Source organism: Idiotropiscis lumnitzeri, chromosome 4 (genome assembly GCF_059441095.1).
Source record: "Idiotropiscis lumnitzeri isolate Australia: NSW breed Sydney's pygmy pipehorse chromosome 4, RoL_Ilum_1.0, whole genome shotgun sequence".
Lineage (NCBI taxonomy): Eukaryota > Metazoa > Chordata > Actinopteri > Syngnathiformes > Syngnathidae > Idiotropiscis > Idiotropiscis lumnitzeri.
The window spans coordinates 23,298,664-23,324,522 of record NC_142394.1 but is presented as its reverse complement, the minus strand read 5'-3'; the positions used below and the strand labels follow the sequence as shown (position 1 = coordinate 23,324,522).

General features: G+C 39.3%; 2 protein-coding genes across 3 annotated transcripts; both read left to right on the top strand.

Moving 5' to 3' along the window:
* The first annotated feature begins 229 nt into the window (after window positions 1-229).
* Window positions 230-15,322, top strand: fibpa (fibroblast growth factor (acidic) intracellular binding protein a). Of its 2 annotated transcripts, none has more exons than XM_088293846.1 (11): window positions 230-530; window positions 683-767; window positions 951-1,149; window positions 2,128-2,254; window positions 2,427-2,527; window positions 2,688-2,821; window positions 3,446-3,554; window positions 3,678-3,741; window positions 4,266-4,352; window positions 4,432-4,529; window positions 13,406-15,322. In XM_088293846.1, the coding sequence occupies exons 2-11, from the start codon at window positions 683-685 to the stop codon at window positions 13,647-13,649; spliced, it is 1,248 nt and encodes a 415-aa protein (XP_088149972.1). In that variant the 5' UTR covers window positions 230-530; the 3' UTR covers window positions 13,650-15,322. The 2 variants fall into 2 exon arrangements, with proteins under 2 accessions (XP_088149972.1, XP_088149973.1); XM_088293847.1 differs by lacking the exon at window positions 13,406-15,322 and adding an exon at window positions 7,140-8,358.
* On the top strand, window positions 10,925-24,866 carry efemp2a (EGF-like fibulin extracellular matrix protein 2a). The gene is made up of 11 exons (XM_088293845.1): window positions 10,925-11,068; window positions 16,828-17,026; window positions 17,587-17,635; window positions 18,223-18,411; window positions 19,647-19,769; window positions 19,874-19,990; window positions 20,166-20,285; window positions 20,366-20,485; window positions 21,316-21,442; window positions 22,798-22,993; window positions 23,643-24,866. The coding sequence occupies exons 2-11, from the start codon at window positions 16,928-16,930 to the stop codon at window positions 23,814-23,816; spliced, it is 1,314 nt and encodes a 437-aa protein (XP_088149971.1). The 5' UTR covers window positions 10,925-11,068; window positions 16,828-16,927; the 3' UTR covers window positions 23,817-24,866.
* The last annotated feature ends 993 nt before the right edge of the window (window positions 24,867-25,859 follow it).

Genomic DNA, 25,859 nt, shown 5'->3' with positions numbered 1-25,859 from the left:
TAAAAGATGTCTTCCAACTGTGTGAAACATAATTGCACAGATGCGACATAATAAAAAAGAAAAGGCGTAAGCACGATTACATAAAGTACTTTATGTATTATGTAAGGAAACAGTGAGCGATTTGAACACAAATGCTATATTTGTAAAGCAGTAGGCGCATTACGTCATGACCAAACCAGACTAGTTATGTTTCGGCGCAAAACACGTACTACTTCCGGTGACGCAACCCGGAAGTGGGCGTCTGAGTGTTTGACGGCCGTTGTTGACAGTTCTGCACCTAGCATTATTGTCATACAATCGCTCCATGTGAAACCTAGCTCATTACACCACTGCACTTAATCAATTTTATTTTTGTTTAGGTCTTTTGGGGGTCTGAGTGAGTGCGTGTTTACTGACATTTGGTTTCGCGACATTCCTATTTGCCAAGTGCAAGTGGCTAGCACATACTAGCAGGCCGAGTGAAGCGAAATCAGCAAAACATGTCTTTGGATTTGGTTTCCTGACGTTTTTTGGGAGGAGACTAAAACAAGGTAATGTGTTATTGGAGCTAATCATTTAACTCTGTAAGTCATTGACGTTATTTATAACGAGCTATTGTTTGTTGTACATCACTCCCAATCTTAACCATCCATCTTTTTTTATGACTAATCTTGATGTTTGTTGACATATGGTCTTGAAACAGATGGCTGTGGAGCTGGATGTGTTTGTGGGTAACACCACTATCATGGACGAGGAGGTTTATCAGCTCTGGTTGGATGGATATACAGGTAATATATACCACACCATTAAATTTTAAGGAGACTTTTTTTGTAACCTGTAATAAGTCATCATAAATTCACACGGAGAATAACCAGACATGTTCGAGCCACACAATTAATCCAAAGTCCATTTTCAATTGGAATCTGTTGGTTAAACAAACGTGAATAAAACATATTCCTTCTCCGGAGCAGTAAACGATGCGGTGAAGGTCCGAATGGAGGGCGGAGCGTTGGACGAGTGCGAGGCAAACGCGGAAGTCCTTCTGAGTGATACCATGGACCAGTACAGAACTTTCCAGATGTGTGAGCGTCTGCTGCACAGTCCGTCCAAACTTGCCAATCAGCTGCTCTTCCAAATCCCGCCTCATCGTCAAGCCATGCTCATAGAGAGGTGACATCTCAACACGTTGCTTGTATGAGTAAGACTAATTTGGGAATTACAGTGGATTCTTAAAGGCGAACAGAATTGTTCAAGTGCTCATTTATGAAAAATGACAGCTTCTGTGAAGTTAAATTTACAGTAAATATTTATGACAAATACTTCCAGGCCATAAATATAAAATGCAAAATAGGTGGATGGTGAGCTCCGCCACAAATAATGGAATCTCTGGGAAATGAACAAAGTTTTATAATTGCTTATAGATGCCACAAGATGGTGGCAAAGCACTACTTTTCATTAGGTTTGGTGATGGCCTGTTAGCATATAAATGAATTTTACTTACACAGTGCATTGGCCTGAGCTCAAAAGCAGAAAATAAAGTTTTTCAATGAATAATGGAGGATACATTACAAAACAAACAAACAAACAAAAAAATATGTAAATACCAAACCACACGTATGCCGGAATCTTTCCCCCTTAACACTTGTTTTTGAGGGTGCTTGTTCTTTTGTACAGAGTGTCACAAAAACTACATTTCAAAGTTTATGGCATTTCAGATGCTTGTTGATGGTTGTTGACTTTTTGAGGTAACAAGCGTAGTAGCGTAAGAATAACTGTTGACATGTTGTGGTTACGTTGTTGTTTTATATTTCTGGCCAGGATGTGTTTTTCATTCAACTATTTGTTGTAATTATGACTTTACTACTGTGCTAACATTAGCATAGGTTAGTGATAGACTTTGCCATGTTACAACTTGTGTCCAAATTTATCATATGCCTCCATAGGACTGTAACTGCATCATGCAGTGAGGTTAAATTCCAACCATTTTGGCCATTTCAGTTACACTGTATGGATTTATTGAGCCACATTTATGACCATTTTGTTTCAAAGATGACGTGCATTGTCCTATTTAGTTAGCATCACTTCCTTAATTTTTGTCTACTTGATGTGGGCTAACTTTAGTCTCTCCATTTTGTTTGCTATTTTAAGATACTACGACTTTGACGATGCATTTGTGCGCGAAGTCCTGGGCAAGAAACTCTCCAAAGGAACTAAGAAAGACTTGGATGACATCAGTGCCAAGACAGGGGTGACTCTGAAAAGCTGCAGACGACAAGTAAAATGCTAGTTAGGTTGTTTGCTGTCACACGTTTGTTGACGAATGAGATCATAATGCGATTCTTTCCACACTTAAAAACATTTCCCAAGTATCTTAGTAAATGGTGTCAAATTTCAATTCCAGCCTTTTTAACAAGTCGGATTTCCATGCATTTTGTGTTTGATTGCAGTTTGACAACTTCAAACGTGTTTTTAAAGTGGTGGAAGAGCTAAAGGGCCCTCTAGTGGAGAACATACGTCAGCATTTTCTTCTCTCTGACAAGCTTGGAAGGTAACACGGCCTTGACTTTATGAACTAAAGTGTTGCTAATGTTCTTTTTTTTTTTGCCTGGTTTCACAGCTCCGTGATGTTTTTAACTAACTCCTGTTATCCAGGATACTGGCGCCAAGGAAAACAACGGCGTGCTAACTGCCTTTTTGGCCCATTTCAGGGATTACGCGGCCATTGTGTTCTTTGCCAACAATCGCTTTGAGACGGGGAAGAGAAAGCTGCAGTATCTCACGTTCCAGGATTTTGCTTTCTGCGCTGGGCAGCTTATCAACAACTGGACAGTTGGAGCTGTTGGTGAGAGACTGACTCTGTTTGCTTGATATCAAAGGCATCCCTGGATTAACATGCGACTGCATAATGTCATTTCGCCATTATCATTAATTGCTTGACTTCAAACGCACTTCCAGAACATACACAAATTCTGAAGTGTGAGCCCAAACAGAAATGCTAAATATTTCCCATGTGAACACACTCTTATACAGCCTGAGATACAAGTGACCCATCTTTTGTAATACATACGTATATATAGTCAGCCTGCCCCCCAACAAACAAATGGTAATGCAAAATGTAGACCTCTGCTGACGTCAAAAGCCTTTTGACACTTTCCAAGGATTACTGCTAGCATTTGGCCACCAGGGGTCGCCAGGATCCTCCAAAAGGAAGAGAAATGTCCCCCTCTGTCAAAACCTAATATTCATATATCATATTTTTGTCTATCAGTAAGAACATTTTAAAGATACAACCACCTACAAAGGGAACAGTTGTCTGATTTACTGCAAACAATTAGAAATATTTATTTATATATGTGTATATATATATATATATATATATATATAAATTATTAATAGTTAATTAGTTCTAATTAAATGTATAAAATGTAATTATAAATGATAAATAAAACTAACTTACTCATTCTAGATAACATGGTGGAAGACATGGATGTAGATCTCGACAAAGAATTCCTTCAAGAGTTGAAAGAATTGAAGATTTTAATCTCCGACAAAGATCTGCTGGATCAGCACAAAAGGTCTTACACGTGCACGTACACACACACGCGCGCACACGCACACAAAATCTCACACTTTTGCTGCCGAACAGTGAAGACAAAAGTTCAACTGCATAGGCCTCATGTTCTCTCCTTTGTCTCCAGTCTTGTCTGCACAGCCCTCAGGGGGAAAACGAAAGCTTTTCCTGAGATGGAGGCCAATTTCAAGGTGAAAAATTGCAAGCATGCTGATGAAAAAGTTTCCTACAAGCATTATAGTGTGTGGTATTCCCGCACGTATTCATGGCTAGCCACTCATGAACGGATTCCCCTTTTCAAATATTTATTTTTTTGATGAATGAAAGTATTGCTTTGGCACAATTTTCTGGCATTTGTGTACCAAGGAACTATGTTGAAGTGAGTAGAGGAGCTTCATGTAAAGCCTTGCTGCTGTCTTGTGCATATCCAGTTTGGTTGCTTATGGCGTTTCACAGGATTTGTTAGCATAAAGCTAACAGACTTTTGTGAGAAGAAATGACATGGTTTGGGTGAAAATATTTTCATTGTATGTGCCAAACGTCAACTGGGACGACAAATTAAGCAGCCTGAAGCCTCTAGTCCTTTTCATCACGATACAGTTGTCAACATTGATTAAGTTAGTACAACTTATTTCTCTCCAAGGTTTGGCTTCAATTCTGAATAGTTCGACTTGGCGTTTCCGCTGTGCAAATGAATGATTTTTCCTCTTGGCAGAATCTTTCCAGAGGCCTTGTGAACATTGCAGCCAAGTTAACCAACACCAAAGATGTCCGTGATTTCTTTATTGACCTCGTGGAGAAGGTGTGTGTTTTTTTTACAAGGGCGGACAAATGCAGGACGGAATCCACCTGATATAACATAACCTCTTTTCTTCTTTCAGTTTATCGAGCCATGTCGCTCGGACCGATGGACGGCGGCGGACACGAGGCTCTACCTGACTCACTACAGCAACTCGGCCCACATACTGGACACCTTCAAGTGAGTATAATGGCGTACGTTTCAGACACACCGCCATATATAGAGAGAATATTTAAAAAAAAAAAAACATGTTTTAAATAGTTTGACCTTCTCCACACACTTCAAACACAATTCAGTTTATCAAAAGGGGGATAGGAACTGCGCCGATTTGTGAATATGAAAAGTTTTGGGTATAATACACTCTTCATAATGGCAGTGAAAAAAATCTTAACCAGAAATGTGCCTCTAAAAAGTGTTTTCCATTAAAAAAAAATTGTGTTGACCCCCTCATAAAAAAACTAAAAACTAATTAACTCATTCGCTGCCAGACTTTTGTCTTCTGTACCTGTCAATTGACAACGAATGAGTTTTTAAAAAAGTCATTTATAAATATTTCTAAAATTACTGAAAAAAGAGAGTCTTCGAAAAGCTGAATCCGCATGTGCTGAATCACAAATATTTGGTGCTCTACTTTATTTCTTTTTTCGATAATCCCTCTCTCTCTTGCACAGTTCCTCAAATTATAGGCAAAATGGGCTTGCTTGTTGCTGTTTATATGTCACTATGAATTATAGAATTACCATAATGCTAACATATCATATGAAATTCAATAGACAGGTTAACCGAAATTAATTTTAAACCTTCAAACAACTGCTACATTAACAAAAACGAAGCTGCCACATGCCCAACTAAAGAATTTTTTAATCAAACATTGCGCACTGCTGCCCCCGTATGTTGTGGCAAAACATGGTACTACACTGAGGGCGCACAATTTTAAATTGGTACTTGATTGTACACTATACAATCTCATTAAACAGGCTCGCTTCAAAATCCCGCGATACAGCTGTCCAACTGTGGCAGCAGGCTCACCAGGCTTGTCTTGATCACCGCCCAGGCGACCCGCTGTTGAAACAGACTACTTTGGTCAACTACACAAACAAAGTCAGATAAACACTTGGGCTCTGCCATTTGGCGCTCAGCCATCAAGTTGTGCGTCACCCTGTCTCATCGTTCATTCCTTAAACTGGTTACAGTTACGGCTTAAAGGTTGACCATTCTGGAACACTGGACCACCTGCAAGTGTCTCACATTTCGGTGAAATTGCAAGAAATAATGAAATAGTTCAGTGAATCCCTGTCTATCGCAAGTTATATGTTTCAGAACCATTCTACATCGCTAAAATTCTGACATATAGACCTTTATATTCATATTTTTATATTACAGATATTTCTTATTGTTTTACTCGCAGTATAAATCATGCACCGTTAAACTCAATAAAACACACTTCCACTTATTAAGAAATTTTTTAATGCATTCCTTCCTGCCTGTTCTCATTCTCTTGTCAAGTAATGAGAGACCCTTATAACATCCATTTGAGGAAAAAAAAGTCTTGCTCAAACAGTTATATAAAAGAGTGGTTAAGTGTGTAGCTTTATTATTTGTCACTCCCAGTTGAAATTCTGTATATACATGTAAAACAAATGAGAATTAAAAATGTATTTTTAAACACATATTCTTCAATCAACCAGATACAGTGGACCCCAGCAAATGTTCAGTTCAGCACATTCAGAGTCACCTATTTGTACATTTATTTCCTCAATATTTATTGATTAGTTTTTTGGGGGAACATCCCCTTTTTTCTGAGAAATGCTTATTGGTAGTATATCCTCGCTTATTAAAAAAAATATTTGTTGGGAATTTTTTTTTTTAACCCCCAATTATAAAACGTGCCCGTTATACACAGATTTTCACAACCTTGTGTTAAAACTGCCGGCACAGTCACTATACCACACGAATAGCCGGGTTCCACTGTCATAACAACAGGCTGCTGTTTTAATGCGAACTACAATATACTCGGTAATAAGTGTCAATATTTTGGTAATTCTCAACCTTCAAAGAACTGCTACTCAAACTTCTACTTGTACAAACACACACATGGAGTGGCAACACATACAAACAGCGCATAGAACAATAATCACAGTCATACATTCTCTCTTCTCCGTGGGAACGACGACTATTACTGGAGATAAGTGGGGGACCCTCTCTGCCTATTCTTGCTCTTATTTATGCTGCAAGTCTCTCATGTGAACTCAACACTGGGAAGCATGTTGAGGCACAACTTGGTACCGCACTAAGGTTTGATTATTTTTTTTTTGTACAGTTTGTACAACAGTGCAATTTTTATATTCAAATCTACATAAAAACACATAATGAGTAAAGTTGTAATGTTTTTTTGGAGGGGGGGGCGAAACAGGTTAATGCCATTTAATTTCAATTGGTCACGGAAGAAATTACTCTTCTAAATCAAGGTACCACTGTATTTTTCCCCAAAGACTTGAGCGGAATTCCAAATCGTATGACCTCATTCAACTTTAGCTCCGCTGAACCTTGTTTTTCATGTAAACATACTAAAATGGGAATCCAGCTCAGGCCCGCACCTCTACGCGCCCAACAAAGAGGTATTCATGACAAGCGTTGCGTTGCTGAGTGGACTAAAATAGCCTCGCTCACCTTACTAGAATTGGACTTTTTCTTGAGATTTGCTCTCAGGTTGATTCCCGTGTGTGTCTCTTTGTCTCTCTCTCTCTCTCTCTCTCTCTCTGTGTCTCTCTCTTTCTCTCTACATATCAGACATCAAGTTGTGTGGGACAGATACATGGGCGTCATCAAAAGCTGCATCTTCAAAATGTATCACGACTGAGCTGTTTCCCCCCCCACACCACCACTCAATTTCTTTCTCCACTTTCAGCCCAAGCGCTTATCTTAACCAGCCCCAAGCCTTTGGTGCATTTTTTCAACATCCTTGATGTCCAACTGAGGGTTCATTCACCACTACACGTTTTTTTTTTACTCACTCGTACGACAATTCAACACACTTGTTGAATAACTAACTGTCGTACCAGAAATTTTTTTTTTCCCACTGCTAGTTGCCACATCGATATGACTTCAAATCCTTGTTTAGTGAAAAGAAATCTCAATTCGACAGTCTAAACCAGGGATGGGCAAACGTTTTGATTGGCGGGCCACAATGGGTTCTAAAATTTGACAGAGGGGCCGGAGGATGGAGTGTTTTTGTAAACTCACCTTATCTGAGAAAAAAATAAATTTAATTTAAAATGAAAGTGAACAAAAGCATTACAGCAATAAATGTGTCTTTGAAAAACCCACGGTATTTAGAAAATAAAACATTTACAAGGTTTATTCATTTAAATTTTCGGCTGGCCGGATTAAAACATTTAACGGGCCGCATGTGGCCCCAGGGCCTTGGTTTGCCCACACCTGGTCTAAACAGAAGCGTTGCTAACCAATATTAAAAAAAAAAAAAACACCAAGTATATAGTCTTTGTAGTACCTTTCTTTCATTCCTCTTCACACATATGGACTAATACACATTTTGTCCTCAATACTTTTTTTTTTTTTTACTTTTAAAGTTTATCACACCAGTAGAACGACTCTCTTACTAGTATTGTAACATTTTTTTCCACAGCTAGTGCCTCTTTTGGCCAACTAGCACTCATGTAAATCTTACTAGTAGGATACAGTGTTGCACTAGATCCACGACAAAGTTATCAAGGATATCGAATATAACCTCAAACCACTTTATGGAAAGCGCTAGTATGCCAAAATTGTTCTAGTCAGGTGAAAGCGCATACGAGTGCATGAACTATAAGATGGATATCAAGGACATGGAATAAATGCTAAAACGGCTTTCCACACCCTCACTTACTGCTTCCCTGTAATTCTTTTCTCCCAAGCCGTCCGAGCCCGTTAGCATGACTCCAAGCCTCCAAACGGCTCCTCTCGCTGTCTCTATATTCACGTTGTAAATAAAAGAACGTATTTACATCAAGATGTCATCATGTTTTATGTTGTTGCTACGAGTAGCGCCCTGTTTTATCTCCATTGCCTCCTAAAATTGCGATATCATTGAATCAGTCCACGCAGCAAAATTTAGGGGCCTTGGATGGAGATGAGAGCCAGAAAGTAATATAACGCACACGTGAATATTAAAAGTGACAGCAGATGAAGGCATTCTGCTGTGTTTGATTTAATTCTGAGAATTTGTGGGATGTTTGCGTGCGTGTGTGGTCAAGGAAACAAGGGAGCTTGCAGGGGGGTCGCACAGTTGGTCCACGTAGGGGGGTCGATAGCGTGATTTTTAACAAGGTCCTCCTGTAATGACAGCTGCCACCACCCACAAACACACACGTTGGAAAGACACACTTTGAGCAAGCAGGCGTTGTCATTTTGGCAACACAAACAATGCTGTTGCGAGTATAACCTACTAAAACCTTTAGGGCGCTATACTGGCCATTTGTGTCCGCCCCATGTCTTTTTTTTCTTTTTTTTTTTTTTTTAACAATTTTAACTGTTTTAATGCAAATGTAATGACGCATCCTTGGGATGTCGATTTTTGTCCCATTTCGTCATTTTTAACGTAATCTTTTTAAATATATCAATGATGTGTTATTTACATGATTGTACCTTTTGGTTCTACCCTGGCAAATTGAAACTCATTAAAACACGTTTTAATTATTTACTATTTCAACCATACAGTTTGGGTAAAATCGATTTCATGTTTGTGACAAAGGCATTTATGAGCATACTGCAAATTAAATGCATCATTTTAAAAGTGGAGATAGCCTCTGCTGACCGTGGAAAAAAAATTGCCTTCTAATGTAAGAAATGGAAGCTCACTTTAAACACTAACTCTCTGAACAATACTAAGAATTCAGTTGTTCAACCCTCGCTATTCGCGGCCCTTCCGAAAAGGCTTCGTAATTGCGTGTAGATTCTACAATCTCCGCGACAAAGTACTTAAAAAGTAGACGTTCATAAAGCATCAACACCATGCATCTAGCACGTATACGATCATGAATTTTATTCAAACAACTGTGTTCTGTAGTTAGGTTAATTGCCACCTTCTCATGAGGCTCCTCTAATAATATTAGCTAATAGCTAGCATACGAGCCTAAATAACATGCTAGCACAAACTGACGTGACATCACACATGGGCAAACAAGTGTGTGCACCAGCGTTTTTCACAATCGGTATTACGTCGTGAAACTCGCCGTTAACATACAATGATAAATGTCGGCCAAGTAGACGACGTGGGCCGTTATTAGCTACATATCGAGAGAAGCTAAAACAGACTTTTAATTTCACTTTGTGACGGACTGCATAAAGTACATTGAAGGACTTGATTGCAGATAAAAAAAAAATATCCCACCATCAATGAATTAACCTTAAGAACAACATAATTCAACAACTAATTCTAGGTAACAACTTTATCTAGTACTAGGAGCAAAAAAAAAGTATAAGTGTTGAAAATTGGCACCAAACCAGCTGAAAGGGTTCCAAAATCCAACAAGGCCTGAGGGTTAAAAAGCCAAGTTAACCTTGCGTAGGAAAATATTTCATAATGTGCTGGAATGAAGCCTCCGGTGGCGTCCGTCTTGAGTCACACGTCAACTACTCTAATGTGGGTTAAGCAACATCCAGAGCGCTTTGCAACATACCGGGACGCCATGCATGCTTCTTGCGGGAATGAAGCTCCGGACGGCCAGAAATGATTCCAAGTGGCGTAACGGATTAGTCATGTACAAACATTGAGCGACACACTTGGAGAGTGATAATGATAGTAGTTTTGTTTGAACGCATTTCGAGGCAGAAAAGATTCATTCTTGTCCAGTAAGCAGACACATTTTCCACTTTCACTCGCTCACTCTTCCACTCTCTAATTTTTGTCAACATTCCATTTATTTCTCTCTTGCTCCCTGGCTATAAATATCCTGCACGTCAGATTGGAAGAGGGTTTTTTTTTTTTTTTTTTTTGTAGTTGCTTCATGGAAAAAGAAGGCCTGGGGAGGTAAATATAGGTGTATGGGGGGTAAAATGGGAGGAGGTTGGGAGAGCTTGGTTGGGGCTTTTGCGGGGGTTTCAGTTTAAACGAAACCAGGTGTGTTGTTGGAGCGGGATGGATGGCGGTTTAGGGGGGGTCGCGTGTGTGTGAATCTGTGAAGTTGTTGTTCGCTCGCCATTTGGACGGATTTTCGGGTATTTGGGCCACAGACCAGGAATTCGCATCACTAGACTGAAGAGGGGGGGGTGTCAGGGAAATGGGTGGCTTTGCGGGGTGGCTGCGCAGGGGGCCAGAAGGGGGTTAGACGAATGGGCGGTCCACTCCCTCCTTACTCTCTCTCTCTCTGTCTCTCTCTCTCTCTCTCTCTCTGTCTCTCTCTCTGTCTCTCTCTGTCTCTCTCTGTCTCTCTCTCTCTCTCTCTCTCTCTCTGTCTCTCTCTCTCTGTCTCTCTCTGTCTCTCTGTCTCTCTCTGTCTCTCTCTGTCTCTCTCTGTCTCTCTCTCTCTCTCTCTCTGTGTCTCTGGCTGGCTCGCCCGCCCTTCTCCTTTCTGCATGTGTTCAGCTGCTCCAGCTGTCTCCCACTCAGTCTCTCAGGGTGCACCGCTCGGAGCTTTAGGGACCACTTCCCCGCAGTCGGACACGCCGGGGTCAGGCCGACCGACACGACACGACACGCACATCTCAAGCGAGACTTGCTGGTGAGTTTGCTTGACTTTCTGTAATAGTTGACAACAATGCGTAATAACCCTCAGGCCTCGTTCGATTGTACAATTCTTTCAGCAGCTTCATGATTAGATTTGCCCACAAACGGACGTGGTATGTAACTTTGTTGAATGTTTTTTTTTTTTTTTTCTTCTTTCACATATTTATTTCAAACTCATCTTTCATCAAAGATTTTATTCCACCAAGGGCATTTTTGTCATGACATTCTTGAAAATGTATTTTGTTTGCACTATGTGTAAAGTTAAATCACCCTCCAAAATGATTGCTGTCATGATACAGTACATATTACTAATGCTAGTCTTTTTACAGCCAGTAGAGGGCGCTTCCACTTCTTAAACTCAAATCTAATTCTTCTTCATGGTCAGCTGAGGGTATCTCCTCTTGTTAAAATCTGATGAAGTCCATTGACTCAGGAAACTCATATTAACCAATGGGTTAATACACCCAAATTGTATGTTTCATTCTAATAAGTAACAGGGAAGTAACATTTTTTTTTAATTTTCATGGGTTTCAATTGGTCAAAAGGGGCCATGATACAGCCAAAGGGTGCAATTAGATGTGAACAGCATATAATTGCTATATTTAAAGAGCTGAATTTGGAAATGACAAACTCAACTCAACTCATCAGAACTTTATTGATGGAGTACTTTCTCAACAGTCAATAATTTAAACTAAACATAAATGAATAATAATATAATCATAAATAACCATAGCAATTTTTTCTCTAATTTACATACACCATACCTCCCTCCAGCCTGGCACTTTGCATATAGGAGGTGCCGAGTTTTATTCTTTTTTTTTGTTGCACATGTGTGAAGCTGTTAGTAGATGAGAGAGGATCACGATTGGCCAGGATGAGGGTGTCGGTGTTACGGTTTAACAGGCTCCAGATTCAAAGCGCAGCCAAAAAAAAAAAAAAAAATCCCCAGCCTTGGGAAGTAGTAAGGTGGCAATCGTTAAAAGAGCATTTACTTGAGAATCATCTAATGTGATGTCTTTACAAATAGGACCCCGACCCGAAACACCGCAGCACAATACATTAATTTTTATTTGTTTCTCCGCATTGCTTGAAAAACTATATGAAACTAGTGTATTAGGCTACAAATGGCCCACATATCTGTGGCTGGAATGAATGGTGGTTTATGACCTGGCTGTAATTGGGAAAGAGATGAGAAGAACCTCCTTTCTTTGTTAACATGTCACATGAGCGCACCAGCGGTCTACTTTTGGAGCGGCAGTATAGTAATGCGTCCCCATAATCACTGTAGTCGGCTCCTTGGCTCTGCACGTTTCAGTGGCTGTAATAGGAGGGTAGACATGCAGTGCGATTGGACTGCGTCGTCACCATGTCCGCGTCACGTAGGAAAGCGCCGACTGCAGGGTGAACCGGGTCAAGTACATACGTCCAAGTCACGAGCGGAAAACACAGGTGTCAAACTCAAAGAAGCCAAACCCTTTCTTGATAAATGGATTTGTTGTTTTTGGTAGATATTTGTATAAAACTGCAAATTTACTTCAGATGTAACAGATTTTTTTTTTCGATTGAACAATACTCTGAGTTGTGTACCTAAACTTGACATTTTCCATGTCTTCTAATTTAAAATTTAATTGATTGTGTTAACAACACAGTCCTGGAAAATAATGAGACTGTTACAGTAAACAATTAAATAAAAGAGAAATGGGAGGGGGTCAAAGTAGAAAAAAAATATCACTATTTGTTTAAAACAGCTTATTGTAAAGAAAAAAAATTCTAATTGTTACTTTTCATTATTTATAATTATCTACCTATATAGTTAAATTAATCATTTGTGAAACCAGATAAATGGAAGACAAAAGATGACACATTGTGTGAAATGATTATATATAATATATATATATATATATATATATATATATATATATATATATATATATATATATATATTGATATATATATATATATATATATATATATATATATTGATATATATATATATATATATATATATATATATATATATTGATATATATATATATATATATATATATATATATATATATTGATATATATATATATATATATATATATATATATATTGATATATATATATATATATATTCATTAATGTAAATCAATCAAGCAATTATTTAATGAGAAAAGGAACTTCATGTCGTTTCATTTTAATTTGTGTCAGGCCTCTGTCCCGATCCTTTGCCAATCCGGAGTTCACTTTGCAGCCTTAGCTGAGAAAAGCATCAAGAGGGCAACAAACCGTTGTCTTGTTCCTTATTGTCAACACGATGACAAATCAGGCCTCTGACCCACTTGGCAGGTCGAGACTGGCGGAGCATCACAGCTGGGCGCTGGGTTCTAGAAGAGAATTTCTCACGAGTCCCACCGCCATCCATCACAGTTGGATTTTGCAGGTGGAGCGTTCCCAGCGGTACCAGGGCGTGCTCGGGCTTCTCTGTGCCCGGCCGAGCAGAACAACATCAGGCCCGCTCATGTGGAGGCGCGTGTCCGCGTGTGGTCCCCCCTGTGTGTTTTTCCAAGTCCACAGGTGGTCGCTTGTGTAAGCTAGCTGACATTTTGCCTGTTAAATTGGGCTGACTGACAATTTAAAAATGGACCCGCAGAGGTCAGGACCCCAATCCTTATTGGATTGTGTTCAAGTCCCGCTGGGCTGCTGTGAAATCAAATTTATGTTTGTCTTTGCCAGAGGCGACAAAAGTAATCATGCGCTTTACTTAAGTAGAACTTCAAATGCTCGTGTGAAAAAAAGTCCCTGTAAAAAGTAGGAGTATAGATTAAACTCCTTCACTTAGGTTGAAAAAAAAAAAATTGAATGAAGTTATGTAAGAATGAATTTTACTCTCAACGACATATATACAAATTATGTTGTCTGACTTTCACCTTTCTCTGTTTTTGGGTTGTACATGTTGTACATGCGGCTAAAACGTTCCGTAACTTCCGCTGACCACCTACCTTAAACTTTGCTCCTTCCAAATATTCAAAGCAAGTCTCTCAGACGAAATGCATCACGTTATCATACTTCCTTGACACCAATTCCTGTACAAGACTTTAGCGCTATCTTGTGGTGACTTGGAGCATTATACAAAGAACACAATAATTACTAAAGCAAATAACAGAAAATAATTTCCCATAAAAAAAAACAAAAAACAGCTGAATTAAATGCAACAAATATTGACTGATGACTCTTGATAATGTAAATGTTCAAAATGGACCGGGTCGTATGTCGCCCGCGGGTCATACTTTTCCCTACCCTGCCTTATTGGGCCCATGGGGGGGTTTCCCAGAAAAATGATACTCTGGGAACCGCGGCCGTGCCAGAGCATCCAAGCTGAGACGCGGCGGCCACATCCTCACCGCGGGCATTCCAGACGTCCGCCGCCAGCCACAGTCACCCACCTCATCCCAGAGGGATTGGTCACTTTGTTTTTGGTCGTTTTGCATCACATTTCGGCCCGTCCAGTACAGGCGACCAAAGTACTTACACGCTGTATTTAAACAGAAGTGCAGATACTTGTGTAGAAAAAGACTGATAAAAGAAGTACTGAAGTCAAAGTTAAAAATTGCCCACTCTGGAATGTACTTAAGACAAAACTTTTTGCAATGTCTTTTTCAGTAATGAAAATAGCAAAATAGTAAAAACATGTACAGTAGTTGCAACAGAATAAAATGAAGAATTTAACAGGTCATGCAGGTGTTGCATCATGATTTATTCATTCTCCTGCTTTTGGCGTGCAAGCCTTAGCCACGTGGGGGCAGTATTTACACAGAGACCGTCAACTAAGCTCAGTCAGCTATGCTAATAAGAGTCATTTTTCAGCGAGCATAAAGAACATATGCCCTTGATCCGTCTACAAGTATTACTGCACGTTTTTTATTCAAACGCTTCTAAAACGTTCAATGCTAGCCATTAGCATGTCAATGACCGTTTGCATTTTTTTGTTAGCATTAAGCTAAGCAGACTTTCCTTAGGCAAAACTATGTAAATAATTGAATACAAAATGCATAATTCTCTGTTTTCATGTTTAGTTGGGTAGTTAGTTGATAATACAGTATTTAGTTGAAATACTACGTAAAGTACAGTTAGCTAAAAACTTGACTCAAGGAAAGTAAGCAAGTGTTTGTACTGAGTGACTTCCCACCAGCGCGGTCCAGTCAGGTCACGTACTGCAAACATCTTGGTATGTTATGCGTCTCAAGACACAAATAGCCCGTGATGTCACGCTCTTGTCTATGGCGCGGGTGGTGGGAAGGGTGGGCGAGGGGGTCCACCACGTCAACCTTTGCGGTCTGCACTTTGTCTTGTGAGCAAGCTGCCGCTGATTATAACTCCCTGTCATGCGTTCAAACTCAGCTGCTTGGCATGCACTCGCGTGGCCCTTTGGCAGGGCAAGGAGCCATATTTAGTAACTTGGCGTACGTCCACAGTAAATTCGCTTTAACTATAAGGTTGTGCAATCGGGTGGTTTCTCACAGCCAATCGGCAAAGACAAGATGTCAATGGAAAACATGCACAAAACGTGCTTTTTCAATACTGCTTTTACTTTTCAGGGTAGCCTATCCCACCTGATTGCGAGTCATGGGCAAGGCACATAATGATAATAACAATAATAATAATAATAATAACAATAATAATCATCGTAATAATGATAATGTAATAATAATAACGTAATAATAATGTAATAACAATGTCATAATAATAATATTAATATGTATATATATATTTAAAAAGTATTTAAGATATTTCATTATACAACGTTGTAGTGCCACCCTGAACAGAAAAGGAAGACTTACACCATACCATCAGGATGGTGAATTCACCCCGATATGGATTTTTTTTCCAGAACGTAACCCTCCTTTATATGCATAAAACCGCACCTACTCATGATTTTTTTTTAGAATGTAATTGAAAAAAAACACGAATGAAAATGATTTGGTTTTTTTTCCATTGTCATGACAAAATACTGTTTACTCTATATACGTACGGCATCCTTGGGTTCATTTGTTCCTAGAATTGAAAAAAAAACATTAGCTGGTACTTATAAGAACAAGTCCATGGCTTCAGCAAAGTTCTTCCTCATGCTTGTGACTCACCATCGTGACATTAATAAAGGCAATCGCCTCGTCACAAAAGTGATAATCACTTTTGGGGGGGGGCGTGGCCATTATTAGCAGAAATTGGATGTTGGTGGCTGCTCCCTATGCTGGGTGAATAGCGGAGGTCCACTCTACCCGAACATTGAAGCACCATAGAGAGTTTCTGTGTGACTGACTGTAAACTAGCCAAGGTATTCTTGCAAGCAGTTACAGTCTGCCAGGCTAAAGACACAGAGGGCTTTCTGTGCAGTCCCAAGTGCAGGGGTTGGCAAACTTTTGTTGAGAATTTTTTTCCAAGGACCCCCTCATAATTCTGACATGAATTAAACATAACGCTTGCTTAATGCTAACACATAATGGCAAACACCATAGACAGGCTAACGGAACTTAGCATTGATGTATTTCTGAATACATGCGAACACATCATGCAACAATATTTGCAAGCACACGTTCTCTCTGCTTTGTGAGAACTATAACTATCACCGGAACGTCTCGCATTATTAGGGGACCTTCTCTGCCTCTTCTTCTAGCTTTTAGTTCTGCCGTGTGTTTCCAGTAGGCCTCAATTGAATGGCGCCATTCAGTTGGATTCGTGACATCATTCATGTCATTTCCTCTTTCCCTCAGATGCTGAGCGACTGCACCGCCCATCCAAAGTCAACCGCCTCGCCCCACCTCATCGCTGTGTGCTTGCGCGTGTGTGTGTTTATGTGTATTCTTGTCTCATATGGTTAGTATGCAGGGGGCGTGTGTGTCAATCGTGTGCGTGTGCGTGCTCCTCCACAGCGTTATTTCACAGCCGCCCAAAGAAATTGACACCCAAACGGTACGGATGTGTCACTTATCTCTCTATACTGTAGCTCGGCTTGTGACACCTGTCCTATGTTTTTTTTTGTTTTGCTTCATTTACTCAAAATTTTTGCTCATGAACACAAACTCACGCACACACACTTTTTCACAAAGATCCCTTTTTGCTGGCAACTTGAGGGCATATTTTGCCCCTATTTCTTTTGGCCGAGTTTTACTTTCCATCAATCTCAACGGGTATATTTTGCCCAAAATAATAAAAATAGTCATATGATCATTCTACATCTAAAAAGTAAATATTGAGGTGACATTTGTATCGTTAAAATGTCACAAGTCCCATATTTACCTTTCAGCTCGACACAGTAAACATACTATATGTATGAATTTGTGCACAATTATATAAGACATCTTTTATAAAGCAGTTCTCCAGTATTTGTTAATACATCGAATTAAATTCTCCATATTTACAATTCAGTATTATTAATCCGTTCATTGATCCATGGCCTACTAGGTGATATTTTTATCATTTCAATGTGTTGTTGATTTTATTTGCTTCTTGATTAGTTATGCTCTTTCTAGGAATGCACGGATGGCTATCATTGGGACCCTCATACAGAGCACTGCAAAGGTAAAGCATGAAGTTACAATTAAGATTATTATTATTATTGTTCGCAACCCTCAGGCCTTGTTGAATTTTACGACTTATTGATTCGGTGCGTTCATGGCCATTTTTTAAAAAAAACAGTTTTATTCCGAAACAATTTTTCTTTGAGTTTTGCTCTGTAGTAATCATGCTCACTATACATGTATTTAATTTTTGATGATACATTTTTCAATGAATGTATAAAAGATCCAGTGTGCTTACCCAACAAAAAAGCGTTTGAACTAAATGACAAAATAACCACACTCTTGTAAATTACCGTTCAAGGATGACACAAAACTGATGAACAAGTCTAAGAACTCATTTAATGTTTTTATTTCTCAACTATCAACTCAAAAAACAATTATAGAGGTATTGTGTTTGTCTTATATATCATTCCAAATCAGGCGGTATAAGAGATAGTGTAAGCGCGACTTCATCTACTGTCATCTAGTGGTGAATGTTGCTATTACCACTTAAAACTTGTCGGCCTGCCTATTCACAGTTTGACCCCTGCAAATTTGCGTATTCGCAGATTTTTTACCTTGGTGTAACATTTGCATATGCGTCGGCAGACATCAACGAGTGCGAGACCATCCCAGACGCGTGCAAAGGGGAGATGAAATGCTTCAACCACTACGGAGGCTACCTGTGCCTCCCGCGCTCTGCCTCAGTCATCCCGGCCCCCGAGCCTCCCATCACGCCCACTGAGGCCTTCAATCCCTGCCCCCTGGGCTACGAGCCTCAGGGAGACAGCTGCGTGGGTGAGTGTGGCTGTGGACAGGTGGTCCACATTGTGGATGACACGGTGGAAATGGACCGGTATTTATAGGGGGGGGGGCATTGGGGAGTGGGGGCAAGTGGCCAGAGCAGGTGTTGGTGGGGTCTGGGTGGGTGTCAATGAGTGTGATTGTTGTCTGTGGGGGTTGTGTGTGCGTGTGCGTGTGGGGGGGTTGCGTGTGCGTGTGTGTGTGTGTGTGTGTTGGGGTGCTGGGGGCCACACAAAGTATGTAGGAATTTGGTAGCTTTCACACGCCGACAGCTGCTGAGTTGCATGAAAAAGCCGATAAAACTAGAAAAATAGAACTATAACCACTTTTTTGCTTTTTAACCACTTCTTGCTCAAATGTTTCGGGACTTTGTTTCAGCAATTCCCTGTGATCTCTTGGAAAGTCGGTTGCATATTTATTCCATTTCTGTTTTCTAGCTGAAGATCCATGAACTAGCACTCTTTGTCCGCAGGAATTAGACAATTTAGCACACTAATAGAATGATTGTCTTCCTCGTAAATGTTTGTTTCCACCACTAGTGGAATTTTCTAGTGAGGCAAAACTGTGGGGGCACTGTTTAACATCTGCACTCGATCTTAAATAGGGTAGTTTAAAATGTGGCTGGTAGTACTAGCAATAAGTTAGCTGGAATGAAATTTCATCTTTTGCACCCACATAATGTCACATATATTTTAACAGTCATTTTTCGTTTTCTCAAAGATACAACACATGAAAATGTGGATCCAGAGTTGCATGCCTTTAGTGTACTACCACATTTTGCCACTAAATAGGGGGCAGCACTGAGCTCAGCTGGTTGTTGAGGCAGTGCAATTAAGACCCGAAAAGAAGAGCCTAAAGAACGTCCCCAAATATGCAGCAGTAATAGTTGTGAGAAAATGTTTTTTTCTCTAAAGAATGGAACAAAATCTTTAAAAAAATAAAAAATAAAGTGCCGTTTGTGAGTGACAAACAGCATGAAGCAACGGCAATGTGCCTCAAATATAAAGAAATGCTCAAGTTAGAGGGTCTTCCTTTCATTTCCTGAAAGTGATTTTATATGACACTAGAATTGAGTTTAAAAAAACATGTGTTTGAAGTGTGTGGCAAGATTTTGTTAAAAAAAAAAAAAAAAAAAAAATTTACCTATCGTGGTTGTGTTTGGTATGTACCCCCCGCGATAACGGCGGTTGAGTGTTGAAATGACCAGCATAGTTTCTTTCCAAGCGCAGACGTGGACGAATGTGAACGCGACGAGCATGACTGCCAGCCTAGCCAGCAGTGTATCAACACCCTGGGGGCCTTCACCTGCCAGTGCCCCGACGGTTACCGCAAAGTGGGCACCGAGTGCATCGGTGAGGCGGCAAGACTTTATATTTTTTTTTCTTTCTTTCTTTTTTTGGAGCAGGCTAAAAAATGTTAGTGATTAACGATGGGCCGTTCTCTGCTCTTCCGCCAGACATCGACGAGTGCAGATACAGGTACTGCCAGCATCGCTGCGTCAATGTTCCCGGCTCCTTCACGTGCCAGTGTGAGCCTGGCTTCCAGCTGGCGGGAAACAACCGCTCCTGCGTCGGTGAGTGGCAACGTTCCACTTGAGTTTTCATAAGGATCAGTAGCCTTTGAGGTTTGTGTGATTGGGCAAAGCGTGACTTGACATACAGCTTCCTTCTTGTGTACGGACGTACAGCAATACCAAAATTGAATTACTTGTTGAAACGAGAGGCTGAGCGTACGTCATTTAATTTCAGATGTGAACGAGTGCGACATGGGCGCCCCGTGTTCTCAGCGCTGTTACAACACGTATGGCACCTTTCTGTGCCGCTGCGAGCACGGCTACGAGCTGGCGCCCGATGGCTTCGCTTGTAACGGTGAGTGGTCCAATCAGGAGAAGGTGTGACGTACGTGGGATGCGACTCAGTTTTGAGTGACGGCGCATTGACTGTGATAGACGTGGACGAGTGCAGCTATTCCAGCTACTTGTGCCAGCATCGCTGCGTCAACCAGCCTGGAAAGTTCTCCTGTGTGTGCCCTGAGGGATACCAGCTACAAGGCACGCGACTCTGCCAGGGTGAGTGCACACAACAAATTGCAAAATTGCACAAAAAAAGACACAAAAAAAAAAATGTTTTCAGAGGAAGTTGAAAAATTTCTAAATATTTTTTTTAGAAGAAAGCTGAATATTGGTTTAAATTTTTTTTAATATTGAATTGGAAAAAGTTGTATAAAGACAGCTTTTTTTTAAATTTTTCTACGGCAAATTTTCAATATATCTTTTAGAAAGAAGCTTAAGAGTTTTCAAGAAAACAATCTATATATTTTCTTAGAAGGTTCAAAATGTTATTTATTTAAAACATTTTTTTAGGAAGTTTGAAAGTTGAAAAAAAAATGAAATTTGAACATTTTCAGATGACAGAAGAATATTTAATAGTTTTTTTAAACAAATGTTTTGTTTTTATTTTTTTTAGCAGAACAAATCTTAATTGTTTTAAAAACAAATTAAGATTTGAAAACTGTTCTTTTTTTAAATGGAATGTTTTTAAAGATTTTTTTTTTAAAGTTTAATATTTTTCTCCATGAATATTGAATGTTTATTTTATTTTATTTTATCACAATAATCTAATTCTTTTTTTATAATAGTACAATATTCTTCATTTTATATTTGAGTCAAAAGTCAAGGAAAAAACTTTAATATTTCAGGAATAGAGTTTCAAATCTGTTTTTGAAAGACATTAAAAAAAAAAAAAGTTTCCTAATTTCTGGGAAAGAATTTTCAATTAAAAAGAAGAAAAATATTTTCAAGAAAAAAAGTCAAGAACAAAAGTTGGAGGGGAAAAAAACTTGGATGTATCCCAAAAGTTTGAGTGGACTAAAGTCATACTTTGTTGCCTGCCTGCTCAGATATCAACGAATGCGAAACAGGTGAGCATCAGTGTACGGACACACAGACGTGCGTCAACATTCACGGGCGATACCAGTGCGTGGACGCCAACCGATGCCTGGACCCGTACGTGCAGGTGTCCGACAAGTGAGTGCCTGCCTGCCTCCTCTCACACATGCTCCCAATATGTTGGCCTTCATTTCCCAGTAATAATCTCAACAACCAAGACGTCCGCTCACACACTCCAGCTGCACAAGCTCCACGTTGACTGCCCCCCCCTGCCCAAAATGCATCCCCTCAACCCCCACCCCCAAAATCCCAAAATGCAACTTTGATTTGTTGAATTGCTAACAGGTGGAAGACACTGTCAACATGCACACATTCAAATCAGGATCAAATGTGGATTTTTTTTCACGTGTTTAATGAATAGATTGTAACTTCAAAATATGAAAAAGACTGTAAGAAGGCATTGTAGGGATAGTCATATAAATAATCACCATTTCCAATCTTATTTTACATTAACGTACCAAATTTTGAGGAAAATACAATCATTCAGCAAATAAAAACACAAATACAGCATGAAATAAAAATAAAACTTGGCCTGTGTAGAAATGGCGTTTTGGATTAGGTTATTTTATGTTGTATTATATTATATTATATATTAATGAATTATCCTGCAGGTGTGCATCTTTTTTTAACTTTTGTCTTTGTTTGTTGTACTTTAACATAATGTAACTTTCAGACCACAGTTCTAATTTGAGCCCTACAATTTGGGAACGCAAACTATGCTGACCTCTGCTGGAGGATTTTGTAACTGCTCTTTTCAATTCAAGAGAACAATTTAAATGCATGGTGTCTTTTACCAAGTCAAATTTCTGGCGGTAAAGGTTGTAGATTTCGAGGAAAAAATGTTGAGGATAAAATTTTAATAAGGAAATAAAGAAAATTTCATCATCATTTCATATCAAGAATATTTTCACAATTTTAAAAAAATGAAAAATGTACTGAGAAACAAAATGTATATAAAAATGTATTTTGACATTTTAAAAATCTTAATTTGAAATATTTTTAAATGCAAAATCGTTTATACTTTCAAGGGGAAAAAAATCATTGACTAATGAGAAAAAAGTTTAAATCTTTTTAAGAAAAACATTTCGTGAGAGTTGAACATTTTTGAGGAAAAAAGTATTTCTTTGAAGAACAAAAGTTGTTTATTTCTAAAGAGTTCAAAAAAGTGGTATAGTTAGGAAAAAGTAGTACATTTTTAGAAAGTTGCATATATATTTGTGAGAGTTATTTAATCATAAGAATTCTTTTTTGTTAATTTTGTATTAAAAGTTGTATATTTGAGGTTTCAAAAAAGGGCCTATTTAAAAAAAAGAAATACATTTATGAGTAAAAAGTCAGAGAGGAAAGAATTTTGAGCAAGCTTCACGAACCTCTGCTGCCTATCAAAGCATGTTTTTTTTAATGCAGTATTTTCATTCTGTGTGCGCGCGCAGCCGCTGTGTGTGTCCCGTGACGAAGGCGGCGTGCCGAGATCTGCCGTTCTCCATCGTGCATCGCTACATGAGCATCACGTCGGAGCGCTCCGTGCCATCTGACATCTTCCAGATTCAGGCCACCAGCGTCTCCCCGGGGGCCTACAATACTTTCCGCATTCGCGCTGGCGACACACACGGAGACTTTTACATAAGGGTAAGGAATGCGCTGCGGGAAAAAAATAGATTAATAAAATGGAGTGGAAAAAAAGCTGGGTTATTGTTTGGAAAATTTTTCGGAATTTTTTTAGGGTAAAATTTTTCAGACAAAAACTATATTAAAAAAGTATAGCTGTGCCATCAGTGTTTCAATTTTTGTTTATAACCATTTTTACCATAAAATAATTGAACAAATATTTTTTTAGCGCAAGAATTCTGAAAAAATGTTGTTCAAAAATTCTAATCCATTCTTATCCGCATAATTTTTATAAAACTGAATTTCCAACACTGACTTTCCTTACTATCAAATTACTAAAAAAAAGTCAGAAAAAAATCTCGTTGTAAAAAGTTTGTTAAAAAAATTCAAACTCCGTGTCAAAAAATCTCTGTGATTTTCAAAAGCAAATTTTCAACAGATTGTTCTGACACACCAAAATTCTATCAAACGTAGTTCAAAAATGTCATGTCATATTTGTGTCATATTTTGAATACATTTTTTTGATGGTGAATAAACAAAATAAATTGATTTGACAAATACACTTGCATAGAACGAACCTACGAGCGAACCCATGAACTCACACGCAATATTCGGCATGCTGTGCTACCTTAATGTTTTTTGTGTGCATGTGCTTTATTTTCCCATGTAGCAAATCAACAACATCAGCGCCATGCTGGTCCTGGCCCGTGCCGTGTCGGGCCCGCGCGAGTACACGCTGGACCTGGAGATGGTGTCGGTCAACCCGCTGCTCAGCTACCAGGGAAACTACCAGAGCAGCTCCGCCCTCAGACTCTCCATCTACATCGGCCCCTACACCTTCTAATGCCCGCAAACCAACAGACACCCGCTGCAGGCGGGAGGGACGACAACGAGGCACCGACAGAAACGCAACGAGGAGGCAGTGTTCAACTCTCAAGTCGTCTTCAACTGTGCAAACATTTCACTTTCGGATCTTTTCAGTTGTTTCCGCACATCACGTACATGGAAATCCATCTCAGCATTTCCTACTAGTGCACTGAGTTAGGAATGAAAACTAAAGCACAACCTATAAAAGCTCAAACAGATTTACGGAAAGCATGTATTCCAAAGCCGTCATATCAGAAGGTCCATGCACTAGTATGCTCTTCATTCTCACCCGTCAGACCATTCAGTACACTTAGTTCAACTGTGCCTCTTTTCTACTACTAGTACACATTTCAACCATACTAGATATACTGCAAGGCCCAATTAGTTGGCATGTGTCACGCACTAGTAGCCTCTTTGTCAAGGATCTCGACTAAATGCTCAAACAGCTGAAAGGAGGCACGACTACTTATGAAGCATTCCATGGTAACTAGTACAGTATCATTTTAGAATGTCACTCGTCCTACTAGTAGCGGAGAGTTTCAAACTAGCGCCTTACTAGTCATTTGTAGCCTGTACTTAACTCGTAGGCCAAAGTTCTTGTTACTCGTTTGCAGGATTGTCATATAGTAAAGGAAGGCAGAAGTGTGATCTAGTCGTTCTAATAGTGTGTGGAAAAAGTTTACTAGTATATGGACCTTAAGAGGATATCAACGATATGAACTAGATGCTTAAAACGGTTTTCTGATGACACACATTGATGGACTTTGGGCTGAAAGTCGTCTGCTGAAGGCTGATAAATCAGTGGGACGCGTGTGTGTTTGTGTGCGGGTGCGTGCGTGCGTGCGTGTGCATCCCATTTGTGTCTCTTCCTTTTATTGTAGTGATCTGCTCAGCACAAACTTCAAATGTGTTCTTTTTCTTCTTCTTAATGCCTCCTAGGTTTGCGACATTGGATCATCCCGTTTGTATTTTTTTTTCTCTCTCTCTGTCTTACATTTTGAACCCCAATAAAAACACGATACTTTAATCTGTTTGATGAGTTTTTTTCCCCCCTCAAAATTATACGTCCTATTTTCTCCCAAGTATTCAACCTCATATCTTTTTTTATTTTTAGATGTACTTTTTGTCAAAAATATTCAGCAGTTTTTATGCATTAATTTCCCCAAATATTATTTGTATTGAAAATTATTCAATGCACTGTCCCTTACAAAATATAAAACTGAATATTTTTATAAAATAATTTCTTTCGTGAAAAACAGATTTTTTTCCCTTGAAAATATACAACTTCTTTACTGCAAATATATCATTTATACAATGAAAATCTGACTTTGAAACCTTACACTATTACACTATTGTTGTTTTTATGGACCTCCTAAAAAAAAACCTTACCCAGACTCAAACAATAACCTTCAAAACCTAACCTAACACTGACATTAAATATTAACCCTATCTTTAAACCCGTGTTGGTTACCATGCTGTGATGGTCGAATGGTAAATGACGCTTCTTCGTGTAAAGGCGACCCTGGTTCAAATCTTACGCTTTTGGTGATTTTATAGACATCCGAACCAAACTCCTAACCCTACTCCTAACCCTCTCCCCGAACCTCTAACCATAACCCTAACCCTAAACCGCAACCCTAACCCCTTGCACCAAACCCGAACCCTAACCCCTAACCCCTAACCCTTAACCCTAAACCCTAACCCAAACCCTTATGTAACCCGAACCCCAACCCAAACCCTAAACCCGAACCCCAACCCAAACCCTAACCCTACCCAGCTGTGATGGTCAAATGGTTAATGACACTGCATGGTGTACATGCGACCCTAGTTCAAATCTTACACTATTGGTGTTTTTATACACCTCCAAATGAAACCCCTAACTCTCACCCGAACAATCTTAAAACTGTCCTTAAATATAAACCCTTTTTCTAAACCCTTGTGCGTAACCCAGCTGTGATGGTCGAATGGTTAATGACACTGCTTGGTGTACAGGCGACCCTGGTTCGAATATTACACTATT